Consider the following 17,468-nt stretch of genomic DNA (forward strand, 5'->3'; position numbering starts at 1 on the left):
GGATGCTATTTCCAATGAAAATAGTGCATTGCAATGAAAAGGCTGCACTGCCCCACCACATCAAGCAGGTTCCCTTCTTTGTTTTGTCTACTGAGATGAGATAATCCTTTTTTAAATCCCCCAACAGGATATTTGCATTGTAATCAATACAAGGTACTGAAGCAAGTATACAGTTTTAAATGTCCTAAATAGCATTTTAAATGATTCATTTAACAGCAATAAAGCCAACACCTGCAACATATTCATAATGTTAGAGTGCCTTTTCAGATTGTGGCCCTCAACAAACAAAAAAATAAAAGAATACATCAAAGGGGATCTAAGAAATTGTTTTCCAAATGCAGAGGTATCCAGCTTATATTTTATTCAAATATGTATTATAGTAGGTATTAAAGTAAAGAACAAGCTGAAATCATATTGGAAAAATACAGAATTTCCATACTGTAAAACACTGATAATAACTTACCATGTCTAGAATGTGAGGGGCCATCAGAGACACATCTTTCATATTTAAAACTAGTAAAATTGCATAGCAGTGACCAGAGTAACTGTACAAAAAAAAAAGATTGATAACGTAACACAAATGTTGAAATATTATCAATCTCAGAAAAGTAAGTAGATATTTGGACGAGAGCACCAAAATGACCAGATGAATGACCAGATTTGCCAATTCTATGTTACTAGAAAGATTAAATGACCTGTAATGAATTTATAAAGTAAAAAACACCACTGTATGAAGTTTCTGTTACAGTGGTAACACAATCTTTGGCTTTCTATTAAACAAGGGATGACATATTTAGGTGATGTGATGACATACCACTTCCAAATGTCAGCAAACTTCAAGAAATGTCTCAGTGCTTCCTCATAATCAGGAAAAAGCAAAGTGATGCATCTACAACTTCCTATGAACAATATATAAAATGTGTACACAGCAAAAATACAATCTTTTGTTCCTGCTCTAACTTGTGCAATCATCAAAAGAAGCCTTGTTAAAAAAAATACTGCAGAAGTAATGTACTAGTCAGGGCTACCTTGAAATCAAAGTCTCTGTTAAGATTACTTTTTTTCAGACAATCCCAAAATATTAAATGCTTCAAAGGCAAAGTCAAATACTGATATGTTCATGTTTGAATAGTAGAGGCATTCTGGCTAAAGTGATCCCAATATGTTCATTTTCCATTCACTCCATTTTTCAGATTAAACTAAATTAAGCCACTATCATGCCTTCGATGTCAGACTTCCAGATTCTTGAACAGCTGACACTCAGTCTCAAAGTCACAGCCTTGCAGCAGTTCCCTGTAGCGCTCTTTGACTTGCTGATAGAGCGGTATGGAGGCCTCAGTCAAACCAGGGAAAGTGACAGGCTTCTCGTTGAGCAGAGGCTGCAGTCTCAAGTCACCGTCACCACAGTCGTACAGCACCAGGAGTAAGTTAGCGGCGTATGGTAACATGTGGCTGGTGCGGAAGGAGCGTTGGGTCTGTGTGGCGTAATTTAAGGAAGTCAGGGTCTCGTTGTCTTTAAAGAAGCCCAGGAGGGTGAGGAGGGGCAGGAGGGTCTCTGCATGGCCCACCTGGACCGTCACAGCTTCTGTCACCTGCTGGCCTGACCTGACAGGACAAAAGGCAACTTTTAGTTTGGGAGTGTTGGTCAGACACTCGGCATATGAAGAATTGTAAGTCATCTTTGTTGAACATCTGATATACTGAACCATAAATAATTAAATGAATAACTAAAAGACCTCCTATGGATTTTTGGTTTTATACTTCGCCTGCTGCCTGTCATTGTTTTCATTATAATTTTGATATATTCTTTGTATTTATTTTAAATGTATTTAACCAGAAAAACCTCATTGAGATTAAGAATCTCATTTATAATAATCATAATTATATTTAGCATTATTAAGTTTTAGGTGTAACCTAAAGGATGAGGCATGGGAATGAAGGCAGTGAGACGATGTTCCACTTTAAGGGTTTTTTATTATCACAGGTTTCACCGCAATTTGTCAAGCGTTTTCTCCTGTTTCAGAGACAAAGTATGACAATTGATTATTTGCCTTGTTAACAAAATAATGTTCAATAACTCTAAACAGGATCAAGTGTATCCTTAAACAGAACATGTATTAATATTAAACAACAAATCAAGCCTGTCTAAGCATCACAGACAAACGTAATCACTAAACTCATTAACAATAACTCACATGTGGACGCACTCGGCTAAGAAAGATGAAACAGGTCTTGTAATTTAGAGCGTAAACTGAACAACAGGCTCTCCTTCCCTTTTTATGGGAGACCTGATCTGGGTAATTCCATTCACCTGTGGCTGATTGCTGCAGCCAGCACAGGTGTGTGGTGGAATTTCTGTAGTTATTTAGATTATAATGTACAGACATCATTAGGTTTATTCACTGTTCTCTAATGTCAGTCAGACCTGACAGAGTTCAGCTGTGACTACAACACCAAGGACAGCTTTGAGAGTGTCAACTGTTCTTCCTGATATCTGCAAGGATGTTTGGTAGACTTGATGTCTGCTCCAGTGTTATTGACGTCACAGTTTAGTCTAGGTGGGTCAATGTGACAACGACCCTGATAATGGTAATGTCTTTTGGGATATATGCGATGCCTTTCGAAGAGTTCTGCAGATGTGATTGAGCAAGACACGAGTACAGAAGTGTGATGTTGATCCATGTCTCCTCATGAGTATTCATCTTATGTATAAACTTTCATCAACGTAAGCCATCTGATGTCAACTGAGTCTTATTGTGTGAAGTCAAGTCTTAGTAATTTCTTCAACAAGGTGTTTATTGTTGTTCCTCCTTGAGCTCAGGGAATCAAGGCAGACATGACATCTCAACAAATACCAAATTCTTTGCCTTACAATTTTAGCACTGCAATTGTTGGACATTCTAATCACATGTCTTCATGTGCTGACAAGACTAACTGCTACCTTGGCAGTGACTAATAGAGATCCAAAGTGAAGTAATGATGTCTGAGTAGAGGCTTGAACTTTACTTTCTCTTACCAACAAATATTAAATGTGTCTGTAATTATGGGGAAGCTTGATGTGGACTAATTTCTCCAGGGCTGGAAGTAAATAGCTGTAGACAGAAAACGAGCAGGAGACTGTGACTCATCTGTTTCGCCACACCTCCTTGAACTACATTTTCCTAGAAAATAATGATTTATTTGTTTTTGGAGTAAGGACACTATGTTTATTTTAAGCTTTGCACATAGGCCCTTTTATTAGTTTAATAAGTTGTGACGTGTGCTCAAACAGGCCGTTTGGAGTATTTTCAGTAACCCCTCCCCCAGGGTGCTGGACACTCCCACAGAGAGGTGTTTGTTCTGACCTCTGAGTCCGCCTTCTCAAAATTGGGCAAGTTACATGTTTAGGGGAGCTCAGAGAATTATTTAAACTGGTTGAAAATGATCATTATATGTGACCTTTATTCACACATTTTAGATTTGAGATATGAACTAGTATTTGAGCAGAGTCCACTGGGAGCCTTAACTTCTAGCTAACCTGTTGCAATTAAGGTCTTTTTTTTTACATTGGAAAATACATAAACAGAGAAAACCTAGCCTCACTGTTACATAATTAACATGTTATTTCATTACAGATATAGTATAGTAGTAGGGAAAGTATTTTTTTTTATTTTAAAATTAAAATCATATTTAAAACTACACCTGCGTAATATAGCTGTTGATTTTGTCAGAACAGTAACGTAGTAATTAACGCAAACTAAAGCTTCCAGTGTGTTTCATTAGTTTGCTTCTCTTCTACGGAAACACAAAAAGAACATCATAGACGATACGTCACACAGTGCTGACCAAGAAGGGTTAGCTGTTTAAGTTAGCTAATGTAGCTCGTGCCTATTTCATTATTATCACATTATTATAACGTGACTGAAACTATCGCACCATAACACGGTGATGAGCATGTATTCATGGTGAATTAATGCCCAAATAGTGATGAGTTAATGTATGACACATGGAGAACTAACCCATGCATTAATCTGCAAGTATGATTCAAATGGTGAATAATGTCTGCATTGATTGATTTCTTCACTAATGACTTATGTTATTCATTGACAATGTTAATTAACACAGTAACCCAAAGCTATGGATTTCAACCTGGGATGTACTTCTTAATGAGTTAATGATTGTGCCCCACCAAGTAAAGTCACTTCATGATTATATATTTGTTAATCAATAATGTCCCTCTTAGGCTGCTGTAGGTTGATCAGTGACAAACCTACAGCAGCCTGAGAGTGACAAACTTCCTAAATGATTAAAACACAGCCACAACTGCTTAAAAAAAGACGGCTAGTCAGTGTGGCACGTTTGAGCAGCAGAGCTAAAACCAGACTAGCACAACAAGTCAGCTGATTTAAGTTAGTTTCCTCAGACAATATTACATATATAACTGTAAGTATGAGTGCTTATGAAGTTGTTTAGAAAGTTAAATCGTTTTTTTTTAAGTCTTAATGACAAAGATTGAAATGAGAGACAGCATACTTCATTAGTAAATTAATCTACAGTATGATGCGGACATTGCTCATAGCAAATCCTGTAATACTCACTATGTTAATCATATGGTTGCAGATTAATGCATGGCTTCGTTCTTCATGTATCAATAATTAACTTGTGATTATCTGATCGTTTATTCACCATGAATACATGCTTTTCAGCAGAACAGTATTGTAAAGTGTTCCCCCTTATTTATTAACACTTTTTCCCCAAGTTGTCACATCAGCTAAATAAAAACAAAGAATTTGGCTGTCAAAGAAGAAAGACTACAACTCCCATGATCCTCCACTTCCTAATGAAATCATCCAACTTGGGCTTTGTTATTGAATTCATTGAGGGACCCCTGGCAGTAGGAATACGTACCATGCTCTAAGATTGACATGGGAAATGTAGTATTATTTGTGTTGGATGTCACAAATGAGGTGCGGCTTTAAATTATTTAAGCATGATCAAATGTGTATTAATCCGCAGCTGAAAATAGTCCCTTAGTAGGAACAAAAAATCAAGTATTGAGTATTGGGAGATGGAGCATAGTTTGTCTTTTCATGCTATTTGTTCACAATAAAAATAAATAATAAGAAAGTAAAACCCTCCCTCTGTTTCTATATAAAACATTTGAATTTCACTCACTTGTTCTCGTTGGCCGCTCTGTCCAGTCGACTGAAAACATCGTGGAAGAGGATGCAGCTCGACTTACTGTTTATATCATAACCATAGCCTCGTTTCCAGAATTGTTTCAGGTCATTTGCATACTCCATCACCTGTTGAAGCAGAAAGACTCATTCACTGCTAGTCTGGATGCTGCACAGGCTTTATGTAAACACTTTAAATATGATGCATTACACTGCCACACACACTTTAACCAAACATTCATACTTAACTCAATTGTATACCCAACCTAATCATAAAATCACTGCTCCTGGACTTTCACCATTTCTCGTTTAAATGTAATGTCTGTACTATTGTATAGTGTCTTAATCATTTATAATCTGCTGTTTCTTATTTTTTGTTAGTTTTTGCTTTTGTTGTAGTTTCTTCTATGTGCACATATTTTTTTTTGTTCACTTTATCACCAAACACTCTTCATCTTCTTATCTGTATATCTCTTTTTAAAGGTGAGCTAGTATTTCAGGCTACCTAAGCACGAGGTCAGTTTGTAATATGAGGCACAAAACCCTCTTTGTGACACGCAGAAAGCCTGAAAACAGTTTCTGTGCTGAGTTTAGAGAAATCATTGCTACTTCTTGATTGTTACTTTGAACTCAGTTGGTTTACTTTATCTTGTTATGTTTCCCCCTGTAGATCTTGTTATTTTCCATTTGTGATCCCATCTTAATGTCTGTTTCTTACAACCTTTCTAGTTACACATTAAAGCAAAGTTTAACCAATTCTACTTACGCAGAACAACTGTGCACCCTGCACACAGTTAGAACTTTGCCAAGTTTAAAACAGTGTGAAGGACAGCATACGTCAACATTGGTACTAAAAATGAACTCGCCTTATAACAAGATCCTCAGCTTACTGAACACCCTTATGGTGTAATCTTATCTGCACGATTCCTCGGACTATTCAGCATAGGATAATTTTGGCATACTGGAATTAAAATAATTTAACAGCGGAGGCTCGTACCTGTGCGTCAACCTCGTCAAAAAGCCGACACCAGGGGGAGTTCACAGTCTTGATAGCAAACTCATAGGCACACAGGTAAAAAGCAGCTTCGGCCATATCTGGAGGAGAAAGTTGGAATCAAATGTTAAAAAGTAGTGAATGAGGAAAGGCCATGCTGAAGCCATTACAGTGAGCACAGGGCAGTAATATTACAGTTCAATGAGTAATTAGTTAGACAGCCTCTGAGCCTATGTCAAGGTCACAAATAAAGTCAATATTGGGTCCAACTCACTCTGGTGGAGAATTATTCATTTAAATGAGAAAACAGCTCCCTCTACTGTGCACAAAGTAAAACTGTGAAATATGACCAAGGGACAGACTGAAAAGCTTCAACATTTTATTTTAGAGGGCTTAATGTTTATCATATAAGTGATGTGTTTCTAAAGATTCTTTACAGATGTGTTTTGTAAATAACACATTCATAGAACACACTGCTGAGTTAGTTAAGAATATGGAGACAATCTTCAATAGATATAATAATTTTCAATTAACAGCAAATAAATTATTTCAACTAAAGTATATTAAGTAAAGTCTAAAGTTTAAGTCTATTAAAGTCGATTCAGGGCAGGTGAGAAATGTGAAATTTGTGAACAGGCAATCCTGTAGTTCAACATTTATGTAAAATAAAAGCTTTTAATCACACACACAAAAAAAAGGATTTTAATTTGGTGAGCTTTTCGGGAAAAACTACAACTATATTACAGTTTAGTTCACTTCACTGTTTATATTCCTCTTGTCTACCTCCTTTTTTATTCTATTTCTATTTATCTCACATATTCTGTTTTGATTTTTATTTGGTATTACCTACTTCTCTGTCTTGCTGCTGCAACGCCCAATTTTCCCTTCTGGGGAGCAATAAAGTATTATCTTATCTTATTTTATCTTAACTACAATCAAATACATTGATTCCATTTCTCCATCTCTTTTTACTAAAACACAAAAATATATATATTAGGAAGTTTTTCCCCCAGAAAATTTCAAAGCAAATTTTGAGTAAAATGAAAAGTCAGCATTATCTGTACTGAGTGTATGGATCAAATACTAAACAGCTCTTCCTGAAAGTAGCTTTGTATTTCTAAGTACCAGACCTGTAGGAAACATATTCACACGTATTCATCCATTAAAGAGTTAGAAATTGCTGAGTGAGCCCAAATCTGTATTTAGAAATAATGGTATAATACTTAATACTTCTCCAGGTAATTAAACGCATCAAAGCTGTTTTTCTTTTTTTATAGAAGCAACATATATGAAATGTTTAAAACAAATAACCATACATGTGCACAGCTAAGGAACCCAAGGCTCTACAGCGAGTTAGCAAACCTGCCAAGAACATCATTGGAATCAAACTACAAAGCTTTAGTGACATTGAAGAAATGACTGTGGGTCGTTATGTGTCTATATGCAGCAGTTTACTCCAGATCCAGATGTTTACAGTGCAGTATCTTATGATACATTTAGTTTGTAACAGCTTCAAAACCTCAGATAAGTATAGTTTATTTATGCAAGACTGAGATTGTAGCCTCTACTCCTCTGCACTCAAAACAAAACAAGGGAACAATTTACTTTTAAACCCTTTAGAAGCCATGTACTTTACACCTTCGGCCTTTAGGGCAACACAAAGTGACCTGCATTGTGGTTTCTCCAGTGGGAACACCAGAGTGCACTTTTGCTTTTCCAAGACTGGATGCGAATTCGATGCCATGCTATACAATGCACTTCACTTTTCCTGATTGTGGAATCTGTCATGAGCCATTTGGACACTCTTGAAAATGAACAAGAACATTTCAGACAACCTGCCCCAGAAATCTTCCCGAGTCGCTTGTTCACAAATGTTCCACACAGCGGGATGTTTTTTTTCTTCCTATGACTATGGGGAATCACAGGAAGCAAGCCATGACGTAAAAAAAAGTCCAATATGGCGGTTGAGCAACACAGTCGGATGTTATGATGACAGTTTTTGCCTGCCAATGCAACATTTAATGGGACATATTGACAGTATACAAATGAAAGAGCGTAGAAGAACACAGTGTGGAGCAGAAAACAATGAGCTTTTTCAATATGTGTGCTGGTTGCAGGATATAAAGGTCATCACCCCCTCTCACTTGCTCACAGTGGATTTAACTGAATATAACCCACTGTGTTCTCTCATCAGCTCATCGGGCCTCTTGTTGAAACTTACAAGTGGGCTACCAGGATTTAAAAAAATAAAGTCAGGATACAAAATGTGACTGTTTGTGTTCACACATGAACAAAGCTCCTGAAAATTTCAGAATTTGATGCATGTGTGAATTGGGTTTCGTACTCCACTGCATTCATTTAGCTGGCTCCACAGTAGTACCAACAAAACAAAGAACATTTAACAATCCACATGCAACCAGAGAAACACATACCACGATCTGATCAAGTGAGCATCATGTGCATGAAAGAACAACAACAAAACACTTTGGTCTTTGCTCTGCTTTTCCTTGAGTTTAAATAAGAGTTTGAAACGTATTGTTCTGGGTTGGCATAGATAGGCTATTTGTTGTCTCTGGTTGTGTGGCTGTATTGTGTGAAATTCTCTGGAACAACAATGAAGACAGCTCATGGCAGTGAAATAAAACACTCAATTCAGAGGAAGCAGAGAACATTCCTGCAGTCGGAGGGAACACATCACACTCCCTCATTACATCTGTAGCATTGTGGTATGTGAAAAAACCTGCAAAAGGCCTTTTATCATGACCATCACAAGGCAAACCTGTTTTATAATCCTGCTGTTTAATCAGCATCCTGACATGACACACGTGTTAGGTTGATGGATGTTCTTTGCAGAGCAGAAGTACCCGCACAGATATACACAAAGATTTGAGCATCAAGTTTCACAGAAATAACCCACAGAACAAATGTTGCTTATTTTATTTCAACTAATGGGAAATCAGTGCAAAATTAGCTCTTTTAAGTTTTTATTTTCAATGTAGACTTTATTTTTTTATTTTTTTAGGTTACAAAACAACATTTCATCCTTGGATATATACTTTTTTTTTTCCTTTTTTTGATTTATTGAATCCCAATTTGAGAAGATCTGCTCTTCTGTATTGCCCTATTTTATTGTTTAATATCTTCTAATTCTATTTTTGTTTGATAATGATTATATTTTCCTTGTGTGTTTAGCATAAGTCATGCTCCAGATGCTTTTCGTTGTGTAATCCTGTATTGAACAGTGCAAATAAACCTGAACTTTTGACCTTTACAATTATTGATATTTTTTTTCCGCTCAACTAAAAGGTCTGAATACTTCCTTCACTACTGACCGTCTGATATGGTGTTGTAAGGCACCCTGAGACGGTCTGCGATCTTCTCCTGGACCCTCCTCATCTCTGGCCCCTGCTTGAACTTGTCCACCTCTGATAGAGCTGAAGGGTTTTTATCAACTTCCTCCACAAACCTGGTGCACTGGTCAAAAAACCTCATGAGGGCATCGTTCACTGCATGGTCAAACTCCTTATCTAGGTAGAAAGAAAGGTGCAGATTATAAAGAAATGCATGTAAGCACTGAGTTACAATAGTAACAGTAAATCCTAATGGTCGTACCTGTAATGGCCCAAAGCTCTGTCAGTCCTGCCTTAAAGGACAGTGTGCTGTTGACACACCTGTGCTTTGAGCTGGTTATGAATTTGATCAGACCACCTCTGAGCTTCTCCTCTGTGATCAATGATGGAAACAGCTTTGACAGCCTGACTGCCAGATGCTTGTGATCGTTCACTCCTTTCTGGACGAGTCTGCCGTCCATGTCCTCAGTGTACCACATCGTCCACTGGTTCTGGATCTCACGCAGCCAGCTCTCTTTACCTGAGGCGCTGCTCTTGACCAGGTCGTACAACGTTTGCATTTTCTTCACATTTTTCACCGTGGGGTACCTTGTCCCGTGTCTTATCATCGCAGTCACGTGGATTTCGCGACATTGCGACGACGGAGGCTGCAAAATAGATCTGTTTACAGCCAGTATGTCCTCTATGAGATACGGGTTCACTTCCTCGTACCTCCCTTTCGTGGTGAAATATTTGGCGATTGCTGGTATGTTTGGATTCTCCCCTGGGTTCACATCTTTACGGAAACAGCAGCACAATCCGATTATGGTGGTAAAATGAACAACAAATAATTTCCTAAAAGTGATCGCCATGATGCAGCCTAGTAGATTGAATGGACTCTAGCACCCCCTCACCCCCCCAACTTCCCACAACTGAATGACGTCTTTCATGGGGCCTTTCTATGGAAGGCCAGTGATGCCAAAATTCGCCTCAAAGTTTAGGCGATCTAGATTAAAAAATTTTAAAAAAAAAAACAGGACCCAAAGTGGGAATATTGTCATAAATAACTCTATTAGGACCATCACTTTGAGTAATATTTAATTCAGACAATGCCAAGATAGCATGATTATTCGTATGGGAATCAAAATAATTCCATTTATAAAATCATTTATAGCCACAATCAAAGACTGTGGACCTGCAAAAAACTATAGGTGCAAGCTTATGAAGCAATTATTTTTAGCTGTCATGACTATTAGGAAACTTATGAAATACAAATAATTGTTTGAAATATAAAATGTCCAAGTGTAGAGCCTATAAGGTATGTGGTCACTTATATGTATGTATATCCTTATCCTGTGGTGTCAGAGGAATAGGGGGATAGGGTGACTGACTACTGTAATCTTAGTATATTTAGAAGGGCTGGGACAATATTCCTTTGTCCAGATTTGAATTTAACGCAATTCATTTTGCAGATACAATTTATATTGTGTTTCTAAATTATCGCGGTACAACAGTCTTTTTTACATTTAATATTTAGGATGTGATACAACACAGCAGTTTATCAATATTTGCTCCAAAGCAAGTAGGAGATGAGACGTATTTTCACAAGACAGCAAAAAACATACTTTTAAGCAATTGGTGTGAAATTATATTCTAATAGAGGCATTTTTAGCTTTCGATAACAAACCAACAAACATGGACTCTCTCAGCAGCAAAATAATCATGTCATGATAGTTGCACTTTGGTTACATAAATGGACATTGACCACTTCATATCATGATGGTGCTTGTGCTTATCTTCATATGACTTGTAACAAGGATTTCCACTTATTCTACTCTTATGAAAACTTTACTTATTTTAAGTTTAAAGTTGGTCTTTTTTGTGCTAAATATGACTTTATTTCTCTTTATATTCTACCTTTGGTGTATTTGACTGAAAAAGTAACTGTCTTATATTATATTGTAGAGTGATCCAACTCATGGGTAAGGTTTCAGTGACAACGGAATCTATTTTAGAGGTCGAGTGCATTTGGGGATTCATAGCACTACTGTGATTGCATTTTTGGAAGAAGTACTAAGATCATTTACCTCAATATAAAAGATTCAATAGCAAGTAAAAGTCTTAAAGGCGTGTAAAGTCCTATACTTAAATGAGAGTACAGTTCATTGGCATCAAAGGGATGAACAGAAACTAAAGAAAAATTCCTGTTCAACCAATTATGTTTTAATATTAGGATCACAGGAGCACATTAACTGTGTGGCACCAAAAGGAACTCTAACTTCATTATCATCTCCAGCTTGTCTGTCTAAACTTTAGCAGGACTCTTAAGCAGTTGGCACTCAGTCTCAAAGTCACAGCCTTGCAGCAGTTCCCTGTAGCACTCTTTGACTTGCTGATAGAGCGGTATGGAGGCCTCATTCAAACCAGGGAAAGTGACAGGCTTCTCGTTGAGCAGAGGCTGCAGTCTCAAGTCACCGTCACCACAGTCGTACAGCACCAGGAGTAAGTTAGCGGCGTATGGTAACATGTGGCTGGTGCGGAAGGAGCGTTGGGTCTGTGTGGCGTAATTTAAGGAAGTCAGGGTCTCGTTGTCTTTAAAGAAGCCCAGGAGGGTGAGGAGGGGCAGGAGGGTGTCTGCATGGCCCACCTGGACCGTCACAGCTTCTGTCACCTGCTGGCCTGACCTGACAGGACAAATGGGTCTCAGAATTTACCATAATGTATACAGTCGCACTAAAAACATATATATTTCATTTCAGATTAGTTGAAATAAAACAAGTGCAAGACAACAGAATATGCAAATATAACAAGAAAAGACGGGGTTGCTGACAAGTGTTTATACTGCTGTTATTTTTCAGTATATGTGTGTAAGATCATTTAAATTACGTGTTTGAGGGGCAGGCAGAAAAAAAAGCGTCTTTGTATGAACAGCAGGTCAGTATACATTTCACATACTTGTTCTCGCTTGCTGCTTTGTCAAGTCGACTGAACACATCATGGAAGAGGATGCAACTTGACTTGCTGTTAATGTCATGGCCGTAGCCTCTTTTCCAGAATTCCCTCAGGTCACTTGCATACTCCATCACCTGTGGTAGCAGATGTAGTTCAAAGATAGCCTGTATGTGGGTGTGCGTTACACAAAGACTTTGAATAAGAACATCCCAAGAGAGTGAGTTCAGCCTTCTGTAAGATGGCATTTCAGGTCAGAGTGTCAGGTCAGCTCATAACACAAACACTCTTTCTTTATTCACATAATGCCTTGGGGTTTCTGAATGAAGAGAGGCAAACAGAGAAGGAAACAGGTTGTCTTTTTTTTTTGCTATCATAAGTAACTATTAATAGCCCTCCTCCCGTTCTTAGAATCAATCAATGAGATATCCGAAGAATTAGTCTGATGTTGGCGCTCAGTACCTCGGGCCTACATTTAATTGGGTGTTTTGTTTTGCTTTGTCCTGTTTGCGTTGGATTCAATAGCTGTAGTATGGTTCTGTACATTTGACCCTGATTGACCCAAGTGCATCTCTGCTTTCCCACGAGATCCCCATATGGTCAGCTGAAGTTCCTCTCAGCATGTTTGTTGTGACCTTATTGCAAAATAAACAGAAAATATAACCCTCTGCTCTATACTCTAAGAATCAAGACTAGCTTGTGATAAAGTGAGTAATATATGCTTATGTCCAAGAACATCTTATATTATAATAATAATCATCATCATAATCATAACAGTGGAAGGTACTTTTATAAAACTAATATCCCCTATGAGACAAGTCTTTATGATTCTTTAGTTAGATTTGTCAATGAAAAATTCTACTGATATTAATGATTAACTTAATGTAATTCAGCCACACCTGTCTTGCCATAAAAAATGGAAATAGTTTGGGGTGGTTATGTAAAGAGGCTGTAGTCGTCATCGCAGCGGCAGTTAGTTCAAATCCGACCTCGGCCCTTTGCTGCATGTCATCCCCCTCTCTCTCCTCCCAACGTTTCCTGTCTCTCTTTGGCTGTCCTAAATAATTCTCATAAGCTCTCAATTCAATATTTTCTTCTTACAACCCTTATTGTGTATCATCTCACCTGACATTAAAACCTTTGTGTTTTTTAAACACTGCATTAACACATTTCTAGCCCAGATCCCGTTGAAGAGTAGTCAGTCCCACTTTTACCTCCATTATGACACCTACGCTGCTGTGACATTAAAAAAAAATCCCCCTTCAGTTGGCCATTTATGGCTCCTACCTTTGCATCTTCGTCATCGAACAGCTGACACCAGGGGGAGTTTATTGCCTTGATAGCAAATTCATAAGCACACAAGTAAAATGCAGCCTCAACCAAATCTGCAGGAGAGAGGTTAGGATTGACTTTTTAGTTTGAGTGGAAACATTTCAAAAATCTTACTTACAAAACATTTGATGTCTTTTTAAAAGAAACTGTGAATCATAAAGAGGAAGGTCACTCCAAGTACAAGAAGAAAAAAACCGATTTCACCATCTAGAGATGCAACAGTTCCTTTTAGATTGTAATACTAAGGTAGTATTGAATACTGTGGGAATTACCATGTGTGATTAGACTATAGGCTATTCTGAGACGGTCTGCGATCTTCTCCTGGACCCTCCTCATCTCTGGTCCCTGCTTAAACCTTTCCACCTCGGCCACAGCTGAAGGGTTTTTATCAACTTCCTCCACAAACCTGGTGCACTGGTCAAAAAACCTCATGAGGGCATCATTCACTGCATGGTCAAACTCCTTATCTAGATAGAAAGATTATAAAGAAATGCATGTAAGCACTGAGTTACAATAGTAACAGTAAATCCTAATGGTCGTACCTGTAATGGCCCAAAGCTCTGTCAGTCCTGCCTTAAAGGACAGTGTGCTGTTGACACACCTGTGCTTTGAGCTGGTTATGAATTTGATCAGACCACCTCTGAGCTTCTCCTCTGTGATCAATGATGGAAACAGCTTTGACAGCCTGACTGCCAGATGCTTGTGATCGTTCACTCCTTTCTGGACGAGTCTGCCGTCCATGTCTTCTGTGTACCACATCGTCCACTGGTTCTGGATCTCATGCAGCCAGCTCTCTTTACCTGATGCATTTTGCAGGACGATGTTGTGAAGCTGCTGCATGTCCTTGACGTTTCTGGTCGTAGGGTACCTTGTCCCGTGTCTTATTATCGCAGTCACATGGATTTCTTGACATTGTGCAGACGGAGGCTGTAAAACTGATCTGTTTACAGCCAGTATGTCCTCTCTAAGATGTGGATTTACTTCTTCGTATCTCCCTTTTGTGTTGAAATATTTGGCGATTGCTGGTATGTTTGGATTGTCCTCTGTGTTCACATAATCACAGAAACAGCAGGAGTAGATAAGAACAGGAAAGATGATGAATTTCCAAAGAAAGTTCTGCATGATGCACCCTGAAAGAGGCTTGAAAAACAGCTGTCACCAAAATGTCCCAAACTAACAACATCTATTTCACGGCATCAAAATCGGGACAGAGCAGAGTCCAGTATAGTTTGTTTAACCAAATGACCTCGCAACAGCACAGTAAAGTTAACAGTGTGTGCTTGCACAGTGGCTGACTTAAAAATACACTATTTATTTTATAAAGATAGGAAAAAGAACATAGTTACAGTTGTCTTGTGAGATCAACAAGTTATCCTATGATCCATTTCCTTCCTGTTTCAATGATGTGTCATTGTGTTACTATGCAATGCAGTTTTAATATCTTACATTGTTGCTGTGGAGTTGTCTTAAACGGAGAGCAAGTTATGATCTCAAATGTGTCATGTTATTAGACAAGCCTGGCCTGTTAGAAAACATAGGAACTCATCCAGATGTGTATAATAGCCTACATCTTTCAATATATATTTTTTTCAAGATTTATTTCTGGGTTTTGGACAGTGGATAGAGTCAGAAACCAGTGAGAGAGAGTGAGGAACGACATGCAGGAAAGGAGCCACAGGTTAGATTTGAACCCGGGCAGCCCGCCTGGAGAACCACAGCCTCCATACATGGGGTTTGCACTCCAACCACCAGGTCATGACGCCCCATCTATCAGTATATTATCATAAATTATTATTATTATAAATAATGTATAGTATAGCAGATATGTCCTAATGCAGAACACTGTGAAATGTGTTTTTTGGTTCCAGGACCCGTTTTGACATTTTTACTCCCCCGTCAAATTCTATTATTGATGAGTAAATGCTTATACATACATTTAATTTGTCTACAAGTTATATTTCAGTCAGATGCTGTTTAGAAGGGATTTTGTCTCATTAGTGCATTGAATGTTTTGTTTTCAGTTGTTGCTTTATAGTGTTACTCTCTATTTTACTCACATTATTGTACCCTGTGGTAAAAAAAAAAAAACAACTCAAATATAATACATTGTTTGAATATTAAGACCCTTGTGTATCGACATGCATTTATTTTTTTAAATTTAAGATTGTATGAAGGAGATCCACAGGTGTAGGAGCCAATCTGCAGATTTGAATGTAATGTGTGATTAAATTTAAGATGGACTGAAAACAAAAAAGACTTCTTTGAATTTCAAATTGATCTATTTCACCTTCAATAAACCGTAAAACTTGGAATACATACAGATATTAACACATGTAGCTCATATCAAAGGTGAGATAAATGTATTTCTTTCTGTTAAAATTACAGCTTCACCAAAAACCACTGGGTTAGAATTGGCCCAGGGTTTGTTATTATAGCAACAACACAGCAGTGGGTTAACATGAGCAACGGACTGTCTTAATACACCGCTAATGTTATGTTCAAAACAACTACTCTGTTGTTAGGTTTTCACCCACACAGTTTAACACCCACACAGGGTCAAAACAGCAACATATCTCAGCCAATTGTATTTATTGAAGACTTTACTTCAATCTATATTCACTCCATTTTCAATTGAGCACAAGAACAACTCACAAATACAGTGCAGACTCCCGGAGTGGATCCTACACTGGCATTTCCATTATAAATCTAAAAAAAAAAACACACAAAAAAACCCAGACATATAAATGGGTAAAGGGGAGCCTGAGTATTTTAGGTTTTCTGTTATTTGGAGACCTCTGTAGGTCTTAAAGGGGGTATTGCCGATTTAACAGATAACACTCAAAGAGATGAATAAAACAGACTGATTGTTGATCCATGATTAAGTCACATAATCATTTAGGCAGATAAGGAAGTTAATGTAGGCTTTGAAAAAGTGAAGTATCTTTAAGACTATGTGGAATATAATGTACTTGTTTGGTATTTGAGATATGCCACCTTAAAAGGCCTATCTTAGCAGTTTAAACTGATCAGGGATATCAAAGTAGCTCAGAAAATCACCCCTCTCCAGTTTAAACATACTGATTTCATTAACAGAAGAGCTGATTTTTCTTATAAGAAATATTTTAGCTTTACATTATTAAGTGTTTCTCCATAAACTATTAGGCTGATATCAGTGGAATAAAGAACATGACATTAAAATACATTTATTGGGCCTAGGCTAGCCCTACATGATTTCTTTTCTTTTAAAATTGTGGTATGAATTTCAACTCTTTTACTGCTTTTCCTTTTCGTGGTCCGATTCGATGACTCCTTCTTACTCATTTTTGCTGTGATGTCATTATTGTAATATAAGAGCAATATTTTCCTTTTTTTATTTTTTTTTTATTTTCACCAATAGGTGGCTTCAGACAGACGAGGCGGGGGGGGGGGGGGGGGGCTCGTGCTACTCCAACTCCAACTCGCTGCATTTTCAGTGTTAGTCGTCACAGTTGCTGCATTCAAATGCTCCTTTTGTGCTCCAAAATCAGAGCGTCTAATTATGTTACTATGTGTTTTTCGCGAACTTTTTTTTTTTTTTCCCACACACGGAAATCACGATAATATATGTTGCGAGGCGTGGAAAATTAATCTCGAGGTGTGTTGTCTGTTAAAAAAAAATAAAATACGAGGATTATTATGTCCTGTCAATGGGCGCTAAAAAAAAAAAAG

The 17,468-nt window shown here is 37.7% G+C and overlaps 2 protein-coding genes across 2 annotated transcripts; both read right to left on the bottom strand.

Annotated features, from left to right (window-relative positions):
- Window positions 1-346: 346 nt before the first annotated feature.
- On the bottom strand, window positions 347-10,397 carry LOC109981924 (multiple inositol polyphosphate phosphatase 1). The gene is made up of 5 exons (XM_020630917.3): window positions 9,763-10,397; window positions 9,483-9,677; window positions 6,154-6,251; window positions 5,155-5,285; window positions 347-1,605 (listed from the first exon to the last, which is right to left on the bottom strand). The coding sequence occupies exons 1-5, from the start codon at window positions 10,349-10,351 to the stop codon at window positions 1,230-1,232; spliced, it is 1,389 nt and encodes a 462-aa protein (XP_020486573.2). The 5' UTR covers window positions 10,352-10,397; the 3' UTR covers window positions 347-1,229.
- A 1,289-nt stretch (window positions 10,398-11,686) lies between these two features.
- On the bottom strand, window positions 11,687-14,972 carry LOC109981925 (multiple inositol polyphosphate phosphatase 1-like). The gene is made up of 5 exons (XM_020630918.3): window positions 14,303-14,972; window positions 14,033-14,227; window positions 13,716-13,813; window positions 12,435-12,565; window positions 11,687-12,163 (listed from the first exon to the last, which is right to left on the bottom strand). Exons 1-5 carry the CDS (start codon window positions 14,880-14,882, stop codon window positions 11,785-11,787), a joined length of 1,383 nt encoding a protein of 460 aa, XP_020486574.3. The 5' UTR covers window positions 14,883-14,972; the 3' UTR covers window positions 11,687-11,784.
- Between the last annotated feature and the right edge of the window lie 2,496 nt (window positions 14,973-17,468).

Source organism: Labrus bergylta, chromosome 10 (assembly GCF_963930695.1).
Source record: "Labrus bergylta chromosome 10, fLabBer1.1, whole genome shotgun sequence".
NCBI lineage: Eukaryota > Metazoa > Chordata > Actinopteri > Labriformes > Labridae > Labrus > Labrus bergylta.